Raw genomic sequence first — 21,239 nt, 5'->3', positions numbered from 1 at the left:
ATCATCAGTAAATGCTGCTCACTGGCTTGTGTTCAGGGTTTCTGTGATATAACGTCCAACCAAGGAGTGATGATCCAGTCCTGCAAACAGCTGGTTGTAAAATCGAGGGTGAACTGAAGCATATGAAAACAAAGACGTCAGTCAGTCAGACGAAAAGAGCCGTTTTAGTCAAATTTTTTAAAAACTCAATATCGTTGATCACAACTTCACCTGCTGAGGCCTCTAGCTCTGCTGCCAGCTCGCCCCCAAAACCTCTCTCCCTTCATTTAACCATGTTTAAAATTTACCTCATGACTCAGATTTTGATCGCCTATTTGAATAGCTTACGACACTTGGGGTCACAATTTGAGAGGGAGATTTAAAATGGAGGTGTTCAAGACAAATTGTGAGATTTGAGGCATTGAATAAGGAGAAACTGCAGTGGAAGAAGGACCAGCATCCAGAAGACACGGATTTAAGGTGATTGGGTTCTTTTGAACAGAAGGCTCATATCGGCCTCGAAACGTTAACTCTGAACGAACGGTGGATAGGTAAACAAAAAGGTTGGTTTTAAGCAGTTTTAAAATGGAGGGCAAAAGAGGCAGAGAGGTGTTGGGAGGGAATTTTAGAGCATGAGGCCCAGGCATGGCCGCCAATGGCAGAGCGATTAAAATTGTAGATGCTCAAGAGGTTGGAATTAAGGGAGCACAGAGATCTCGGGAGGGTTTGAGGGCTGGAGGAGATAACAGAGGATCGGGAGGGCGAGAGATTTGAAAACCAAGGTGAGAACTTAAAAAGCTACACTTAAATGGGAGCCGGTGACGGTCATTGAGCGCAGGGATGATGGGTGAATGGGTTTTGGTGCGAGTTAGGACAGGGCCAGCAGCACTTTGGGAGTTCAGTTTTGGAGGGTAGAATGTGGGAAACCAGCCATGCCTGTGTTGGAATGGTTCAAGTCTGAAGGTAACAAAAGGTGCAGATGAGGGTTTCAGCAAATGAGCTGAAACAGGGGCAGAGCCAGGCAATGTTACAAAGGTGGGGGTGGGAGTGGTGACATGGATAGGTGGCTCACATGGATAGCGGGGTCACATCAGAGGTTGCGAACAATTTCATAGATTCATAGAATTGACAGTACAGAAGGAGGCCATTCGGCCCATCGAGTCTGCACCGGCTCCTGGAAAGAGCACCCTACCCAAGGTTAACACCTCCACCCTATCCCCATAACCCAGTAACCCCACCCAACATTAAGGGCAATTTTGGACACTAAGGGCAATTTATCATTAGGCCAATCCACGTAACCTGCACATCTTTGGACTTGGCTTGACCTCAAAGAGAGTTAGCAAGGAGAGGGAACCTAGTTTGGAACGGGGTGCAAAATCAATGGCTTCAGGCGTCCCAATATTTAATTGGAGGGAATTCCTGCTCATCCGGTACTGGGTGTGGGATAAGCAGTCTGATCATTGAGACAGTGGAGGAGTCGAGAGAGAGAGGTGGGGGTGAGGTAAAGCTGGCTGTCCTCCACTGTCTCAATGATCAGACTGCTCATCCCACACCAGTACCGGATGAGCAGGAATTCCCTCCAATTAAATATTGGGAAAACTGAAGCCATCGATTTTGCACATGTGAAAACTAACACTGTGCTTTCCGATGATGTCACTGAGGGACGGCACGTCGATGTGAAATAGGAGGGGGTCAGGGATAGACCCTTGGGGGGGGGGGGGGGGGGGGGGGAACACCAGGGGTAATGGTGCGGGAACAGGAAGAGAAGCCACAACACGTGCTGAGAGAATCAACTGGTTCGGACAGGCTTAGGTCTCTAGTTTAAACTAGCATCGTTTAAACCCGTAGTTCTCGTATGTCGATTAGTTAATAGTTAGTTAATAAAATAGAGTTGAACCTTCCTCAGTGTTGGTGGTATATGTTCACCTCGCAAGCCTACACTATCCAACACTTAAGTTTCCTCCCACAAGTCCCGAAAGACGTGCTGTTAGGTGAATTGGACATTCTGAATTCTCCCTCTGTGACCCGAACAGGCGGCGGAATGTGGCGACTAGGGGATTTTCACAGTAACTTCATTGCAGTGTTAATGTCAGCCTACTTGTGACACTAAAGATTATTATTATTATTATGTTGGCAATCTTGCGCGTGGATTTGGAGCCCAGTCCCCTGGGGGTCATATTTGGGGCTTGCCGGAGCTGCAGACGTTTTAGCCTTCACCTCGCTCATCGCTCGCAGACGGGTCCTGTTGGGGTGGAGGTCAGTTGTTTCCACCTTGGGCCTCGGCGTGGTGGGGGGAGTTTATGTACCTGCAAAAGGTGTCATTTTCTTTGAGGAGGGCGAGTGAGGGGTTCCACAAGAGATGGGGTTTGTTTGTACTACATTTCAGGGAGCTGGTTAGTGTCAACTGTTAAGGGGGGGGGGGGGGCGGAGGCAAAGTGGGGTGTTTGGATGGAGGTTAAGGGTGGGGGGGGGTTGCGGTTGGGAGTTTGGTTGGTGATGCAGAGCGGCGCCAACAGCATGGGTTTTGGATATTTGGTATCTACTGGAAAAAGAGTAAGATGGACTTTCCAATAAGGTGGATGGGTGAGAATATCTGACAAGGTTTTAGAAATTGGGATAACAGCTTCGCAACAAATGTGAAAATGCACAACAGATGTTGTGCTTCCAAATGCTGTGACGCACTAAAACAAAAGAACCAAAGGGCTAGTATAGGCATTACCCACCAGTTTTGACACTGTATCGGATGATGTCTTGGCAACGCTCTAGAAGTTTCTCGGGGGCCTCACCAGCATCAACTAAATCGAGGTCAAGAAGATCCTGCAGTTCTTCCGGTTCCTTCCATTCACAAACCTAGAGACAAGGAAAGCATGGGGTGCCCGCAAAGATAGCAGAGCGAGATGTTACCATTGTTAGTCCCATCTGGTTCATTGACAGCGCGTAGGAATGGGCAACGAATGAGGATACAGATTTGCTTCTGACTGACTTCTGAGAGAATGAACGCCTGCCCAAACCAATGCAGGATTGGAAGGAAACAAACAAACTGTGGTGGCCATTTTGTATACACCAGTTTCTCCCAGTCCAGACACCATTCACGTGCATGAGGTCTGTCTGTGTACAAGACTGGGAGGCACAGCTGGTGGGCACAGGCCCCACCATTGTAAAGGGTAGTCAAGGCCTCTTTAGTTTTGGTTGTAACCCCCTCTGGAAGGTCCTCAGTGGATTAAAAAAAAAATGAGGGAGATTAACGCCAAAAACCCTCAACTCCTCTTCAATCGAGCGAAGAATTGTGAGACAATGCGGTTTGCATTTACCACAGGACTGACAGAACGAAACCAGGCAAGAGGCCTCGTGACTGCATTGGGCAGCACAAGTGGCTAGCACTGTGGCTTCACAGAGCCAGGGTCCCAGGTTCGATTCCTCGCTGGGTCACTGTCTGTGTGGAGTCTGCATGTGAGGGCTTAAATGGGTCGGTGCAGACTCGAAGGCCCGAATGGCCTCCTTCTGCACTGTATGTTCCATGTTCTATAAAATGCTCAACCCCCAATTTCTTTTCTTGAACGTACTTGTTTGCTCGCCATGAATGGATGGAAATTGTTCTTACCTTCTCATCGACACTTGTCCCCTTCCTGATTGCTTCTTCGAAAATGATCTGGAATGCGCGCTGTACAAATTGTTCGCCTGCTTTAGGGTCACTCAGTGGTCTGTCCAGCAATATTCCGTCTACAATAACGGGACTCTTCCTAGATGGTCCATTGAGCTCTTCTAAACAAACAGAACACAATCCAAGATGCACTTAGTGCACAAAGCAAGAAAAGAAAACGCAGCTGCCAAGTGCGCAAATCAATTGAATTAAAGGAAATTTGATGTCACAACAGGACGTCGGATTTTTAACCATCGCCCTGCAAATCATATTTTTGCACATCAGATTTCTTGGACTGCGAACGACTAACGGCACAAGAAGGGCAATGCAGCATCTGGGCATTTAGACCACAGGTCGTTCACCATTGGCGACACGGTAGCACAGTGGTTAGCACCATTGCTTCACAGCACCAGGGTCCCAGGTTCGATTCCTGGCTTGGGTCACTGTGCGGAGTCTGCACGTTCTCCCCGTGTCTGCGTGGGTTTCCTCCGGGTGCTCCGGTTTCCTCCCACAGTCCAAAGATGTGCAGGTTAAGTGAATTGGCCGTGCTAAATTGTCCCTCTGTCCAAAGATGTGCAGGTTAGGTGGATTGGCCATGTTAAATTGTCCCTCAATGTCCAAAGATGTGCAGGTTAGGTGGATTGGCCATGTTAAATTGTCCCTCAATGTCCAAAGATGTACAGGTTAGGTGGGGTTCCGGGGTGAAGGCGGGGCACTGGCCCCATGTAGAGTTCTGTTTGAGAAGGTTGGTGCAGATTTGATGGGCCCAATAGCCTCCTTCTGTCCAGTACTGGAGAGATTCTATAGATGATTACAAATAAGGCCAGCTCGACATGTTGAGGTAGATTAGACGTTAATTACAAGCCTCCAACAAATGAGCATAGAGGATCACTTATGAGTGACATATAAAGTATATTACCATGGAACTCATCAGGTGATGTGCGCAGACTAAGATAGGCTCCTGTAAATATGTAACCATCCTATTTTTTTTTTTGGTATTTAAAGTCAATGTTTTAATTCGTGATTCAATCTGTAACACAATGCTAATTCTGCTTATACTTCTACATAAGTAAAACAAATGCAAAGCAAAGCAAAGAAATGCAATATCTTGACAACCCTTAAACATTAATTCTTGTTTTGCCTGGTGCGGAGTATGTCCAGCATTTTGTTTGTATTTTTACAAATGCAACATCCTGTTAGGTAGCTGCCAACATCATATGGCACTTTACATCAAAGCTACTTCCAGCTTTTTAATAAAAGTTCACCTGGTCTAGAAATGGTTACACCAGAAAAGAATCGGCCCTTCCACATCAAGGGAGCTGAGGGGACACTACTTCTAAAATTATCTTGCCATTTCTATCCATCACATCCATTAAAAAAACAAAAATGGTAACTGCACAATGTCTATGTTGTCTCCTGGTAGAACTCAGCTGCCTTTTCCCGAAGAGACGGGCAATTATTTCTCTTCAGGCTTTAATCAGGTAGTATATTCCAGATCCTAGCCAGCTATTAAAAAGATTTCCCTCATACTGCCTTTCATTATATTGCCAAATACATTAAATCCATGGAATCCTGTTCTTCCGCCAAAGTTTCTCATGTACGATCATGCAAACCGATTTTGCTCATGTAGTCCCCACTCGTGTGGCTAATCTCATGTGAAATAGTTCAGTACTTTTACAAATTCTGTTCCATAGAAATGATTCAAAACAAGTTTAACCTGTTCCCAGCCTTCGAAAGCCGCAGGTATAAACTCAGCTCTTCTGCAAACTGGAATTTGATCTTGCACAAGAATGAGACTTGGAAAGCCACAAGCAGGACACCAAGACACTAGATTGTGCAAATAGCTACTCCAGTCTTATAAACAGCAGCACACGATGAAAGCTTGAGCAAGGCGAATTGCTGTGCACCTTGGAAGGAAGCTAGATAGATCAGCCAACTTTACTAAATGCAAATCTGAAGTTATTCACTTCACATTTGGGATCCAACTACTGCGATGCTTATCCCAGCATAATAACTCTTCTAGAAGCAGCATAGTAGGAGTTACTTGTTTACCTACCTTGCTGACAAAATATGCAAAATATACACAAATTTACATAAATTTACACAAAAACTAAAGATTCTCATTTCACAACCTTACAACACATTGGTGAAAAATGGTTTATTAATCACATTTTCCTTAAAGTACTATGTTTATTTGCCCTTCTTTGCTCTGATCTTCCTCAGGTAGAATTTCAGCTCCTTTCCTTCAAGGACGTAGCCATCATCTCTGCCACATTGGCCAGGTCTTGAAGCTATGCAAGCAAGCAGTTTTCCCTGCTGGAATTGTTCTTCTAGCAGTGAACTGATTTTTGCATTCTTCCTCCGATCATCATATTTCTTCTGAATTTTCTTCGACCTCTTCTTGTTCAGAATTTCTTCTTCAGGAGTCAGTTTAGCACCCTTCCTCCGGCCAAGTGGGAGGACAAAGTGAGACTCGTACCACTGCCGGTAGGGAGTACTGTCGATTAGAACAACACAGTTCTTTACTAATGTCTTTGTCCTAACCAGTTCATTGTTAGAGGCATTGATCAATTATCCTGGTTTTGCGTGTGCAACACTCAGAACCCCAGGAGAAGTTTCCAGCATCCAACCTTAGTGCTCGATACTTCTTATTTCCGCCATGAACTCTCACTGTGTGAATACGGTGTGGTCCAATCTTAGTATTTGCAGCAAGCCGTCCAAGTTCATACTTTCTTTTTTTGTGATATGGCTTCCTTTTACCTCCAGTCTTGCGACGCTTGTGCCAATTGTTCCGGGAAATACCCATTTTCAGGCGCCGATTGGAAAGCGTAACCATCCTATTGATAAGACACAGAAATGGTGTTGATTTTCTCCGTGTATTTACTCAGGCGGGAGTGGAAGTGCGGGTGAGTGCACTGGAACACGTTCTCCTTATTTTCTGTATCAAACATCCATGTCTTGCACAAGTGCCTCAGCGCTGTGAAAAACTGCTGCGAGCATCAGTAAATAGCTCAGGTTTCCTTTCATTCCCCCACCACTCTAGAACTGTCATCAGCTTCAAATAGTGAAAACAATAGAAATATTTCCACTTTGGACACAGAGGGAGCGCACGGCTCTCACACTCAATGTTGTGGGCAATCAGCACACACCTCACTTCACTTGTCCTCGCTTTATGTGTGAATAACTTCAGCCACACAGGGAGGAAAAAAACTACCCGGATGTAAATCAGCAGAATGTGGCGACCCTGCGCAGGGGTAACGGTCAATAAAATGTCTCATGGGCCCCACTCAGAACCCACTGCTCTGTCCAATAACCCCTCATGACTTTAAGCACATCAAATGCAAGGGTCCTTCCTGTTTGTTTATTCCCTTATTTTCCTTTTGTATTTTTGCCGTTACATTTTTGATCCATGGATGTTTAATGGACCTGTGACTTTAAGGCAAAGCAGGCTATAAGCAGCCTGCACCTTCAATTCAAACAGAAGGATCCAGAAGGCTGTGTTGACTTAGACTGGTGCTGACAGACAGACCGGCACCAATGATAGAAATTGGTGATGATTCATTGATTTGGCTGGCGGCCAATGAATTGGCCCAAAAGGCTGAACTCTGCTCGGTACCAGGTGGGGATTGGATTCAATCCCACTGGAATGTTTCACAGCTTCAAGGGTTGAGTTTTTGGTTTCAGCTTGACTCCTGGCTGCTCAGAGGAAGGACTGATGTCCTGTCCCCTCTCCATTGTTCTCCAGAAAGGCTGTGTTTCTGGACTGGCAGGGAGTCTGGGTGAATCTATGTGCAGGAGAACAATTTACAGGCTGTGCCAGCAGAATCCAGGACCCACCAACTGTCTCTCCAGAGATGGCAGAGGCCTGGAAAGAAACCACAAACTTAAAGCAAAGTTTCAGGTAGGGCAAAGGGGCCTCTCCAGGGAAAGCGGAGTGGAACATATTTCTAAACTACAGAGATGACCATCAGAGGCTGTAAACCGAAAGTCTGAAGAACCACCATTGGAAGCAAAGACTCTTATCTTTTGGCCATCAACCTCATTATTCCCCCCCCCCCCCCCCCCCCCCCCCCCCGTGGTGTGTGCGGGTAGAGGGTGGGACAGTTAAAGGGGGTAGTAGGTTAGCTTGTTATCCAGCTGCAGTGCTCCACGTTGGGCACTATTCCTTGGGCGGCACGGTGGCACAGTGGGTAGCATTGTTGCTTCACAGCTCCAGGGTCACAGGTTCGATTCCCGGCTTGGTCACTGTCTGTGCGGAGTCTGCACGTTCTCCCCTTGTCTGCGTGGGTTTCCTCCGGGTGCTCCGGTTTCCTCCCACAGTCCAAAGACATACAGGTTAGATGGATTGGACATTCTGAATTCTCCCTCTATTTAAATCAACTACAGCTCAGCCTTCAACACCATTATTTCTACGAAACCCATCTCCAAACTCCGTGGCCTTGGCCTCGGCTCCTCCCTCTGCGACTGGATCCTGAACTTTCTAGCCCACAGACCACAATCAGAAAGGATAAGCAACAACACCTCCTCCACAATCTTCCCAACACCGGTGCCCCCACAAGGCTGTGTCCACAGCCCCCTACTATACTTCTTATACACCTATGACTGTGTGGCCAAATTCCCCTCCAACTCGATTTTCAAATTTGCTGATGACACCACAGGAGTGGGTCGGATTTCAAACAATGACAAGACAGAGGACAGGAATGAGATAGAGAATCTGGTGAACTGGTGCGACAACAATAATTCTCTCCCTCAATGTCAACAAAATGAAGGAGGTGTAGTGGAGAACATGCCCCTGTCTACATCAATGGGAACGAAGTAGAAAGGGTCAAGAGCTTCAAGTTTTTAGGTGTACAGATCACCAACAGCCTGTCTTGGTCCCCCCATGCCGACACTATAGTTAAGAAAGCCCACCAACGATTCTACTTTCTCAGAAGACTAAGGAAATTTGGGGCTGGTTTAGCACAGGGCTGGATTTTAATGCAGACCAGCAGCGCGGGTTCAATTCCCGTACCAGCCTCCCCGAACAGGCGCCGGAATGTGGCGACTGGGGGCTTTTCACAGTAACTTCATTTGAAGCCTACATGTGACAATAAGCGATTTTAATTTCATTTCATGACACCTACGACTCTCACCAACTTCTACAGATGCACCATAGAAAGCATTCTTTCTGGTTGTATTACAGCTTGGTATGGAGCCTGCTCTGCCCAAGACCGCAGGAAACTACAAAAAGTCATGAATGTAGCCCAGTCCATCACACAAACCAGCCTCCCATCCATTAACTCTGTCTATAATTCCCGCTGCCTCAGAAAGGCAGCCAGCATAATTAAGGACCCCACGCATCCCGGACATACTCTCTTCCACCTTCTTCCATCAAGAAAAAGATACCAAAGTTTGAGGTCACGTACCAACCGACTCAAGAACAGCTTCTTCCCTACTGCCATCAGACTTTTGAATGGACCTACCTACCTTGTATTAAGTTGATCTTTTCTCTGCACCTTGCTATAACTGTAACATATTCTGCAGTCTCTCCTTCCTTCCCGATGTACGGTTTGCATTGTTTGTACAGCGTGCAAGAAACAATACTTTTAACTGTATACTAATACATGTGACAATAATAAATCAAATCAAATGTACCCGAACAGGTGCCGGAATGTGGCGACTGGGGGATTTTCACAGCAACTTCATTGCAGTTTTAATGTAAGCCTACTTGTGACAGTAATAAAGATTATATACTGCATATATCATTATTCTTGTTATAACTAAACATTAATTGTGTTTCAACTTACACACCTGGTGACTGTAATTATTGGGTAGCCAAGGACCAAAGACTTTGGGAGTTTTTAAAATCAGAATGATTGGTAAATTGACTTGTGACGCTGGGGCCTGTAGGGCTGAAATTGACCGTGCACTTGCCCAGGGTGTCGTAACACAAATCTTCGACAAGGAAAACAGCCCCAACTTCTCCAATCTATCCACGTCACTGAAGTTAGGCTTTCCCGAAACCATTCTTGTGAATCTTATCTGCACTCTCTCTAGAGCAGTGGTGGCCAGTATGCGTCCCATCTGGGTTTGGAGTGCGATGCACGAGACATTTTGTTGGCTGTAACCCACATACAGGATTGCCACACTCTGCTGATTTCTGTCGGTGCAGCTCCTGGTATGACTGAAGTGATACGCATATGGCACAGTGGTTAGCACTGCTGCCTCATAGCGCCTGGGACCCAGGTTCAATTCTGGCCTTGGAGTTTGCACTTTCTCCCGGTGTCTGCGTGGGTTTCCTCCGGGTGCTCTGGTTTCATCCCAAAGTCCAAAGATGTACAGGTGAGGTGGATTGGCCGTGATAAATTGTCCCTTAGTGTCCAAAGGTTAGGTGGGGTTATGGCGATAAGGTTAGAGAGTGGGCCTCGGTAGAGTGCTCTTTCAGAGAGTGGGTGCAGACTTAATAGGCTCCTTCTGCATTGTATATGGTAACATTCATGGCCAACGCGAGAGCCTAACCTTTGCTCCTTGACATTCAATGGCATCACCATTGACCAGAAACTGAACTGGACCCAGCCACATTAATACTGTGGCTACAACAGCAGGTCAGAGGTTGGGAATCCTGTGGAGAGTAACTCACCTCCTGACTCCCCAAAGCCTGTCCACCATCTACAAGGCACAAGTCAGGAGTGTGATGGAATACTCTCCACTTGCCTGGGTGAGCGCAGCTCCAACAACACTCAAGAAGCTCGACATCATCCAGGACAAAGCAGCCCCGCTTGATTGGCACCCAATCCATAAACATTCACTCCCTCTACCACTAATGCACAGTAGCAGCCGTGTGTACCATCTACAAGATGTACTACAGCAGCAAGTCACCATCGATTTGAGGATGGTGTTGACACAGGGTGGTGGCTTGCTGCCATGGGTCTTCACGTGACGCAACAGGCCGATTCCCCATCCACAGATCTTTGGGCACATGGCTCAGCATGTCCGACAAGGACCAGCGAGCAGGATTGGCCTCCCTTTCCTTCCTCCTCTGCTGTCACTCTGCCTCACCGTTATGATGTTGTGACTCCGGACTTCCGGTGGCGACTATGGAGTGAAAGGTCGCACATTTGGCAGCTCCCGCTCTTGGTGGTCCTTTTGTGGCTTTTAAGCAGGATTTCTACAGGAATTTTTCAAAATAAAAGGTGTAAAAGCGAGAGGAGAAGGAGGTGACCCCGAGTTTATGGAGCTGCGCCCAGGGAAAAGTCAAAAAAGGAGGAATCAAAAGTTGGTTGAAAGTGAGGACCGGAGTTCGAGGGAGTCAATGGCAGGGTCACAGGGTCTGACCTTGCCAGCTCAAATGGTTGACGGACCAGTTGGTGAACTCCTTGACCGAGAGGTTCACGTAACATCGCAGGGAGTGTGCGGAGGGCCTGGCCCGGGCGGTGGACTCGATTAGGGCTGTGGTTGACTGTGTGGAGGAGAGATTGACGACCCAGGGACAGGCGATCCAGAAGCTGGTGGCGGAACGGGAGGAACAGTCCGCCGCGATGGCAGCAGAGATCAGGATGTTACAGGACCAACAGAAACGACTGCTAGAGAAAGTGGAAGACCTGGAGAACCGTTCTCGGAGACAGAATATCCGGATTGTCGGTCTGCCAGAAGGGAAGGAAGGATCGGCTGCTGTTGCGGTACGAGGGGAAGATGCTAGAGAAGCTGATAGGGGAAGGTTCGTTCCCAAGCCATTGGAGGTGGGCCGGGACCACAGGGTGCTTATGCGTAAGCCCCAGGGGAGTGAGCACCCTGGGGCGATGGGGGTACAGCTACATCGGTTCCTAGATAAGGAATGCATCATGAGGTGGGTCAGGCAGACAAAACGGTGCATGTGGGAAGATTCTGAGATCCGGGTGTACCAGGACTTGGGAGCAGAACTCGCAAAGAGGAGGGCGAGTTTTAATGAAGTCAAGGCGGCCCTGTATGAGAAGCAAATAAAGTTTGCACAGCTTTACCCGGCCCGTCTATGGGTGACCTACGAGGGTCAGGAGCTGTACTTTGGCTCGCCGGAGGACGTGGCGGACTTTATGAAGGACAATAACTTGATGGGAAAATAAGGACCTTGAACCTTGACTGTGGAGAACTGAGCTAGGAGCCATGTTTTGCTTTGTAAAAACCTTAGACTTTTAACTTTTAATTTAATTTGCGATGTTCGAAAAGATGTTTGTGATTCTGCATGTATAATTCTTTTTCTTTTTCCGGTCTTTTTCATCTGGCTCTGTTTGAAGGTGTTAGAATAGATAAGGTTTGTTAAGGGAGATGGGGTGGCACTCTGCTTGGACCTTGGGAAGGATTGTTTATTTGTTTTTTGTGCTTTGTGCCATTGTTCTGGAAGCTTATACTCAGAGTGGGGGGCGGGGTGGGGAACCAGCAGGTGGTAGGATGCTAGGCACTGGGGGCGGGAGCTGCCAGGCGAGCTGGGAGGGCTAGTTCACGGAAGCTAAAGTGGGGGTGAGCTGAAGATGAATGTAGCGGGGGGTGGGGGGGGGGGGGTAAGACTGCTGACATGGAGGGGACTTTCAAGGTGTTGGAGGAGGAGAGTGGACGACGGTAGCTGCCAGGGGGCGGGCCAGGTGAGGTGCGGGGCTTGGGCCAAGCGCCGATCGACAGGGGAGAGGGGTAGAGTGCCCCCCCCCGACCAGGTTGGTCATTTGGAACGTACGTGGGCTGAATGGGCCGGTCAAAAAGGCCCCATGTGGTTGCATACTTGATGGCGGATGTGGCCATGTTGCAAGAGACACACTTGAAGCTGGGAGACTGAGTTAGACTGAAGAAGGGATGGGGCGGACAGGTGTTTCATTCGTGACTAGATTTTAAAACAAGGAGGGGGGGGTGGCAATTCTGGTTAACAAAATGGTGGCATTTGAAGTGGGGAGGATAGAGGCAGACCCGGGGAGGGGGGGGGGGGGGGGAAGATTTATTATGGTTAGCGGGAAGCTGTAGGGAATGGCTGTGGTGTTGGTGAATATATATGCCCCAAACTGGGATGATGTCGCGTTTGTCAGGAGGGTGCTGGGAAAGATTCCAGACCTGGTCTCGCACCGGCTGATTATGGGGGGAGATTTTAACACGGTTCTAGATCCAAGACGAGGTCGAGTTCCAGGTCGGGATAGGTGTCAGCAGTGGCAAAAGAGCTGCGGGGGTTCATGGAGCGCATGGGAGGGGTGGAGCCGTGGAGATTCGGGAGGCCAAGGAGCGTTCATTTTACTCCCATGTGCACAATGTGTATTCCAGGATAGACTTTTTCGTACTGGACTAAACGCTGTTAGCTGGGGTGGCGGGCACTGACTATTCAGCAATCGTGGTGTCGGATCACGCCCCACACTGGATAGACCTACGAGTAAGCACAGGAAAGACCCAGCATCCGCAGTGGAGGTTAGACATAGGGCTGCTAACGGAGGGTGAGATTTGTGAGCGGGTGAGGGAGGCCATTTGGGGATACATAAAGAGCAATGACATGGGAGAGACCGCGGCAGTTGTGGTTTGGGAAGCATTGAAGGTGGTTATTGTAGTGATCTCTGTATGTACATGTACATAAGGGGTTAATATGTAATCAGTAGCAACATGTGATCACTTGAGGGCTGGACCAACAGGGGTATAAAAAGCAACCACATTGTGTCTCTCTCCCTCACAGTCTCTCTCTCTTGGGTGCACTGTGACCAGGACAATATCAGAACAGTTCAGATGGCTGGTGGAGTTACATATAGTTACCATAGTTAATCTTGTTAACCTTATCACTGGTATCAATGTTAAAGTGAAGAACTCATGCAATTATTGTTATAGTTACTCAATAAACCTTTTGTTACTACTGGATGAGTTAGAGTCTTCTTCATCGAGATTCAGAAGACCTCATCATTAACCAAGGATTGAGTAGCACATGTTACCTACCACACAGGCAACAAAACAGTTATCAGAGAGGAATTTATTTTGATTCGGGCCCAGAGGGAGAAGTCTGAACGGGCGGAGTTGGACAGGCTGGTAGGTGAAATCTTACAGGTGGATAGGAGGTATGCGAAGTCTCCGGATGAGAAGCTCCTGAAGGAGCGTCAGAGACTTCAAATGGAATTTGGGCTCCTGTCCACAGGTAAGGCAGAGGGGCAGCTGAGGAGGGTGAAGGGGGCGGTGTACGAATATGGGGAGAAAGCTGGGAGGATGCTAGCACATTAGCGGAGGAAACAGGAGACGGTGAGGGAAATTGGGAAGGTAAAGGATACGAGGGGGAAGGGGTGGACCCAGGGACGGTAAATTATCGTGAATTCTATTGTTGACTTTATAAAATCGGAACCCCCAGCCGGGGAGGAGGGTATGAAGCGATTTCTGGGGGGGGGGGGGGGGGGGGGGGGTGGCTAAAGTTCCCAGAGGTAGATGAAGAGCTGGTGGAAGGCCTGGGGGCCCAATTGGGCTCGGGGAGGTGATAGACGGATTGGGGGCGACGCAATCGGGCAAGGCCCCGGGACCTGATGGATACCCGGTTGAGTTCCACAAAACGTTTTCTGGGTTACTGGGGCCGCTCCTTGTTAAGGCTTTTAATGAGTCAAAGGAGTTGGGAGAGACAAAGACAATTAAACAAAATTCAAGAAATTACATGAGAATACATAATAGGGCAACACAAGATATACAATGTAACTACATAAGCATTGGTTGAAGCATACAGGGTGTAGTGTTAATGAGGTCAGTCAATAAGAGGGTCATTTAGGAGTCTGGTGACAGTGGGGAAGAAGCTGTTTTTGAGTCTGTGCGTGCGTGTTCTCAGACTTCTGAATCTCCTGCCCGATGGAAGAAGTTGGAAAAGTGAGTAAGCCGGGTGGGAGGGATCCTTGATTATGCTGCCCGCTTTCCCCCGGCAGCGGGAGGTGTAGATGGAGTCCATGGATGGGAGGCAGGTTCGTGTGATGGACTGGGCGGTATTCACGACTCTCCGAAGTTCCTTGCGGTCCTGGGCCGAGCAGTTGCCATACCAGGCTATGATGCAGCCAGATAGGATGCTTTCTATAGTGCATCTGTAAAAGTTGGTAAGGGTTAATGTGGACATGCCGAATTTCCTTAGTTTCCTGAGGAAGTATAGGCGCTGTTGTGCTTTCTTGGTGATAGCGTCGACGTGAGTGGACCAGGACAGATTTTTGGTGATGTGCACCCCTCGGAATTTGAAGCTGTTAACCATCTCCACCTCGGCCCCGTTGATGCTGACAGGGGTGTGTACAGTACTTTGCTTCCTGAAGTCAATGACCAGCTCTTTAGTTTTGCTGGAATTGAGGGATAGATTGTTGTCGTTACACCACTCCACTAGGTTCTCTATCTCCCTCCTGTATTCGGACTTGTCGTTATTCGAGATCCGGCCCACTATGGTCGTATCGTCAGCAAACTTGTAGATGGAGTTGGAACCAAGTTTTGCCACGCAGTCGTGTGTGTACAGGGAGTAGAGTAGGGGGCTAAGTACACAGCCTTGCGAGGCCCCGGTATTGAGGACTATTGTGGAGGAGGTGTTGGTGTTCATTCTTATTGATTGTGGTCTGTTGGTCAGAAAGAATTCTGAGTTGGAGTTGCCGGGTGGGAACTGATTTTGGTAACTGGAGGTACGGGACTTTTGTCCGGAAGCAGGTTCCAAGCTTCCCTCGCCTCCCCCTGAGGGGACTGCAGGATAAGGTGATGGCATAAAACGGGGGTTGGGGAGGGGAGGGTCTCGGAGATGTACAAGGAGTTGACGGAGTGGGAAGGGGTCCCTATCGGGGAGGTGAAGAGGAAGTGGGAGGAAGAGTTGAGAGGGGAGTTGGGAGTCGGAATATGGGAAAAGGCTTTGAAGAGAGTTAATCCATCCTCGCCGTGTGCCAGGTTCAGCCTGATCCAGTTCAAGGTGGTTCATAGGGCCCACATGACGGCAGTCCGGATGAGCAAGTTTTTTGAGGAAGTGGAGGATAGGTGCGGACGCTGTGGGGGGGGGGGGGGGGGGGGGGTCGTAGGGTATATTATTTTAATGTTGTTGCATGTGTCGGCCCGTGAGGTTGTTTAAGAAATGTTAAATTGTTAAAACTGAAAATTATAAATACTTCAACAAAATATTTTCTAAAAAAAAAATGTGTTTTGACAAGTCTTGAACTGGGAGCAGCTCCTCCCAGTCAGTAATGTCAATGCTGCCACACGAGTTTGAAAACAGGAATCCATAGAGTTCCTACCGTTCTAAAGGTGGCCATTCAGCCCATCGAGTCTGCACTGACCCTCCGAAAGAGCACCCTACCTATCCCTGTAATCCCACCTAACCTGTACATCTTTGGACACTAAGGGACAATTTAACATGGCCAATCCACCTAACCTGTACATCTTTGGACACTAAGGGACAATTTAGCATGGCCAATCCACCTAACCTGTACATCTTTGGACACTAAGGGACAATTTATCATGGCCAATCCACCTAACCTGCACATCTTTGGACACTAAGGGACAATTTATCATGGCCAATCCACCTAACCTGCACATCTTTGGACACTAAGGGACAATTTATCATGGCCAATCCACCTAACCTGCACATCTTTGGACACTAAGGGACAATTTATCATGGCCAATCCACCTAACCTGTACATCTTTGGACACTAAGGGGCAATTTAGCAAGGCCAATCCACCTAACCTGCACATCTTTGGACACCAAGGGACAATTAAACCTGCACATCTTTGGACTGTGGGAGGAAACTGGAGCACCCGGAGGAAACCCACGCAGACACAGGGAGAACGTGCAGACTCCACACAGGTAGTCACCCGAGGACGCAATTGAACCCGGATCCCTGGCGCTGTGAGGTAGCAGTGCTAACCACTGTGGCACCATGACGATGATATAGTTTAACGATCTTTGAATCAAGCAGGAACAATGGTTTCTCAAGACTGCACACATCACATATGACTAGTGATCCCATTTATTTGAAACAGAGCGTAGCCTTTCATTGCTCAACCTCCACACTCGAAACAAAAGAAACACAAGCCATCGCTCAGAAAGCCATGACAATTTTGAAAGCTCTCTAAATCTACCAGCAATGGACAAGAATCACACCGTTGTAAAACCTGCATCAAACTTTGGGAGGGATGGGTCGTGAGCACTTAATATAACTAGGCTTCACCAGCTAAAATACCAGCGATATTGGGCTGCACTTTGGGCATGTTGTCATGATCCTCTGGAACTCACAAGTGTGCAGTCAGTATCCACTGGCACCCAGTCTGGCAATGTGGGCTTTTTTTCATTCATGCCAAGTTGTTCCCAGGTGGAGCAGCAGCAGAGTCTGTAAATCCTCCTTGCGAAGTGGGTATGGTGTTTAATTTGGATAAATACAGTGGGAGGGCCAACACAGACAGGATACACTTACTACTCGAAAGGGAGAACTGAAGAGACTTTGAGAGCAAAGTATCATGGGAGTGTCCCTTTAAGAAATGTTTTGTGTTATCACATGGCTTCAGTGATGTCATTATGTGGGTGGGGCTGGGCTGTGGCTCTGGGTTTTACTTTTGTTTTAGTTTGGGCTCTTTTGTGGCTCTGAGTTTTTCTGCTTTCATTTACACTTTTAGAAGCTGGATTCAGAAGTCTGGTCTTGTCTCTCTCTCTCTCTCTCTCTCCCCATCTGCATGTTAAAAGCTGTTTCCAGATCACTTGATAACTTGGATTGAAATAACTGCTTTCTGGAAGGAATTCAAGTCTGATGGTCTTAAAGACAGCAAGAGTGCCGTGTGCTGGGCCGCACCTTTGGAAAGGGTTTTCTGGTGTATGGGATGTTGTTGTTAAATTGGAACAGTTAAGGGGGAATTTCCTGTCGATGTTATGCAAGAAGCGTCTAATCGTGAGGTGTGGGGAAAGCTCGACTGATGAACTGGTCAATCCCTGCCTTTTTGTTTGGTGTGTTTGCCCGGTACAGGATGTGTGGGGGCACAAGAGGAGCAGGGAGCATTGGAGAAGTGAGGATTTGGAACTTCACCACATACCCCTTATTGTAGCCGAGTAGTACCAGAGTGGGAACGAGCACACGCGCTTCTGATCTAAAAATGAGACTTTGATTAACTAAGCCAAGCTGATGCTCTTTTGGGAATCAGGTGATTTAGGAACATTGGAACAGGAGGAGGCCATTCAGCCCCTCGAACCTGCTCTGCCAACGAGATCATTTGTGTTCTAAAGGATATTTCGGTCTGGAACCATATTTGACAGGAGACTTGTTTAATAATCAAATGGAGCGCGATTTAACATGTTTGAACGCTCTTGTATGCGACTGCTGATATAATCAGCATCCCGAATGTGGACTTATTCTGACATGTTTGGGATGAAGACGAGGGGACACGACTGATATGGGATTTTTCAGGCAGTCAGATTTTTTGTTGTTTTCACGGGTTGTGGGCATCCTTGGCTAGACCAGCATTTATTACCCATCCCTAATTGCCCCTTCGAGGGGGCGGTTGGAATTCTATGGATTTAATATTTGTGGTCATGTTGTCATTGAGTTAGTGACCAAATTGATGAGTGGACACTGCATCTGGGGTGGCGACGATGAGGTTAAGCTAAGAATTTATATGATCCAGGCTAGAGGTCACACAGCCAAAACTAACCAGAATAGTTGTGGATACGGACATGACCGATTTAAACTTTGCAAAGTCTGCAGAACTTGTAAAAACAACTGAACTCTCAAAACTAAAATGTATTCAAGGATGTGGGCGTCGCTGGCTAGGCCAGCATTCATTGACCATCCCTAATTGCCCCTTGAGAAGGTGGTGGTGGTGAGCTGCCTTACCACGGCAGTTCCAGGCTTTTGACAGTGACAGTGAAAGAACAACATTATATCTCCAAGTCAGACTTGGAGGGGAGCCTCCAGGTGGAGAGGTCCCTCCAGGTGGTGGGGTTCCCAGGTATCTGCTGACCTTATCCTTCTGGATGGTAGTGGTCATGGGTTTGGAAGGTGCTGCCGAAGGAGCCTTGGTGAGTTGCTGCAGTGCATCTTGTAGATGGTACACACGGCTGCCACTGTGCGTCGATGAAGGAAGTTGCGACTGTTTAAGGTGGTGGATGGTGTGCCAATCACTTTGGGGCTGCATTGTCCTGGATGGTGTCAACTTTATTGGAGCCCACAGTGGTTAGCACAGTTGCTTCATGGCACCAAGGTCCCAGGTCACCTTTTCCTTCACCTGGTAGCTGTGGAAGCAGACTGTCACAGCTCTTGGTGTCTTATTTGTCTTTTGTTTTGGCCAGAGCGACCAGCTCCAACCCGTAGAGAGAGGGGTCGGCCTCCTCCCGCAGCAACTTGGCGAACATTTCCACAAAGCCCTCCAACCCCTCGGGCAGCTCCACGATCGTCCGATTCTGTTTTTGTGACCTGTTCCCCAGGCCCTCTGTTACTCTCCACCACCCTCCACGGATCCTTGCCCATCCAGGTGAACTGGTCGCTGTGACAATGCCTCCTCCGCTTCCTTCCACACCTCTCCTTGCTCCCGCACCTCCGCGATGGCTTTGCCAAAGCCTCTTTCACCGGGACAAGGGTCTCACCCACCCACTCCTTGCGATGCTTGTCGAAGTGCTCACAAAACAGCCGCTCAAACTCGCCCCGCCATCACTAGGGCCAGCTTATCCACCGTAATAGGCTCGGCCCCACTTGGCGAGCCAGCTGTTGCCATCTTTCCTCTCACTAAACTCCCCACCACACTCGCCAGCGGACCTTCGCTCGCCCCCTTTTTCCCCCCGGATTCTTTTTCTGGGTTTTCAACATCCTCGAGTTGCCTTAGACTTTCCAATGAATAAAATTCTCCCCATAAACTTGGTGCAAAGAGCCAAAAAACAAAAGCTCTAGCAGGAGCCACCCAACATGCGCCTTCCATCTACATGTTGCCACCGGAAGTCCCTCCTCAAAGAATGTGAGAATGTTGGTCAAAGCATGGTTTTCCCATTTTAACCCTGCTGACTGCTGCTTAGTGGTTTGTGAATGTCTGGTTAATCCTTTGGGTTCCACCAGATTTGCACCAATTGGAGGAGAGACGAGGGGAGAGACCTGTGTCTATTTCAATTCCCTTTTGAACGAGGTAAGTTTTTTTGTTTTACACAGAGGGTAGTGGGTGCCTGGGACTCGCTGCCGGAGGAGGTGGTGGAAGCAGGGACGATAGTGACATTTAAGAAGCATCTTGACAAATACATTAATAGGATGGGAATAGAGGGATACGGACCCCGGAAGTGAAGATGATTTTAGTTTCGACGGGCAGCATGGTCGGCACGGGCTTGGCCGAAGGTCCTGTTCCTGTGCTGTACTTTTCTTTGTTCTTTGTGAATTTCAGCACCACGTTTACATGTTTCCAACATTGGTCAATAATTGCATGACTGTTGCAATCTCTCCAGTACAACCTGTGTCATCGTGGGAACTCTCCCCACTGTCCGACTATAGAACGATACAGCGCAGTACAGGCCCTTCGGCCCTCGATGTTGCACCGACATGGAAAAAAACTAAAGGCCATCTAACCTACACTATGCCCTTATCATCCATATGCTTATCCAATAAACTTTTAAATGCCCTCAATGTTGGCGAGTTCACTACTGTTGCAGGTAAGGCATTCCACGGCCTCACCACTCTTTGCGTAAAAAACCCACCTCTGACCTCTGTCCTATATCTATTACCCCTCAATTTAAGGCTATGTCCCCTCGTGCTAGCCACCTCCATCCGCGGGAGAAGGCTCTCGCTGTCCACCCTATCTAACCCTCTGATCATTTTGTATGCCTCTATTAAGTCACCTCTTAACCTTCTTCTCTCTAACGAAAACAACCTCAAGTCCATCAGCCTTTCCTCATAAGATTTTCCCTCCATACCAGGCAACATCCTGGTAAATCTCCTCTGCACCCGTTCCAAAGCTTCCACGTCCTTCCTATAATGAGGCGACCAGAACTGTACGCAATACTCCAAATGCGGCCGTACTAGAGTTTTGTACAACTGCAACATGACCTCATGACTCCGGAACTCAATCCCTCTACCAATAAAGGCCAACACACCATAGGCCTTCTTCACAACCCTATCAACCTGGGTGGCAACTTTCAGGGATCTATGTACATGGACACCGAGATCCCTCTGCTCATCCACACTACCAAGAATTTTACCATTGGCCAAATATTCCGCATTTCTGTTATTCTTTCCAAAGTGAATCACCTCACACTTCTCCACATTAAGCTCCATTTGCCACCTCTCAGCCCAGCTCTGCAGCTTATCTATGTCCCTCTGTAACCTGCAACATCCTTCCGCACTGTCTACAACTCCACCGACTTTAGTGTCGTCTGCAAATTTACTCACCCATCCTTCTGCGCCCTCCTCTAGGTCATTTATAAAAATGACAAACAGCAACGGCCCCAGAACAGATCCTTGTGGTACGCCACTCGTAACTGAACTCCATTCTGAACATTTCCCATCAACTACCACTCTCTGGGCAGCACGGTGGCGCAGTGGGTTAGCCCTGTTGCCTCACGACGCCGAGGTCCCAGGATCGATCCCGGCTCTGGGTCACTGTCTGTGTGGAGTTTGCACATTCTCCCCGTGTTTGCGTGGGTTTCGCCCCCACAACCCAAAGATGTGCAGGCCAGGTGGATTGGCCACGCTAAATTGCCCCTTAA

The 21,239-nt window shown here is 48.2% G+C and overlaps 1 protein-coding gene, 1 non-coding gene and 1 pseudogene across 2 annotated transcripts in view; all 3 read right to left on the bottom strand.

Annotated features, from left to right (window-relative positions):
• The window catches only part of csad (cysteine sulfinic acid decarboxylase), a 79,545-nt gene that overhangs the window by 48,297 nt on the left and 10,009 nt on the right, over positions 1-21,239 (bottom strand). The window contains exons 2-4 of the mRNA XM_038786316.1: positions 3,581-3,741; positions 2,703-2,829; positions 23-113 (exon numbers count right to left, since the gene is read on the bottom strand). Of these exons, the coding sequence (XP_038642244.1) occupies positions 23-113; positions 2,703-2,829; positions 3,581-3,741 (379 nt within the window). The remainder of the gene's footprint in view (positions 1-22; positions 114-2,702; positions 2,830-3,580; positions 3,742-21,239) is intronic.
• LOC119958262 lies at positions 5,335-5,459 on the bottom strand. The gene has a single exon (XR_005458992.1). It is a non-coding gene; the product is annotated as a small nucleolar RNA SNORA35 (small nucleolar RNA).
• LOC119958210 lies at positions 5,765-6,448 on the bottom strand (annotated as a pseudogene).

The sequence above is a fragment of the Scyliorhinus canicula genome, chromosome 28 (assembly GCF_902713615.1).
Source record: "Scyliorhinus canicula chromosome 28, sScyCan1.1, whole genome shotgun sequence".
NCBI classification, from domain to species: Eukaryota; Metazoa; Chordata; class Chondrichthyes; order Carcharhiniformes; family Scyliorhinidae; genus Scyliorhinus; species Scyliorhinus canicula.
Note: the sequence above shows the minus strand (reverse complement) of the source record. Positions and strands in the feature narration are given on the sequence as shown.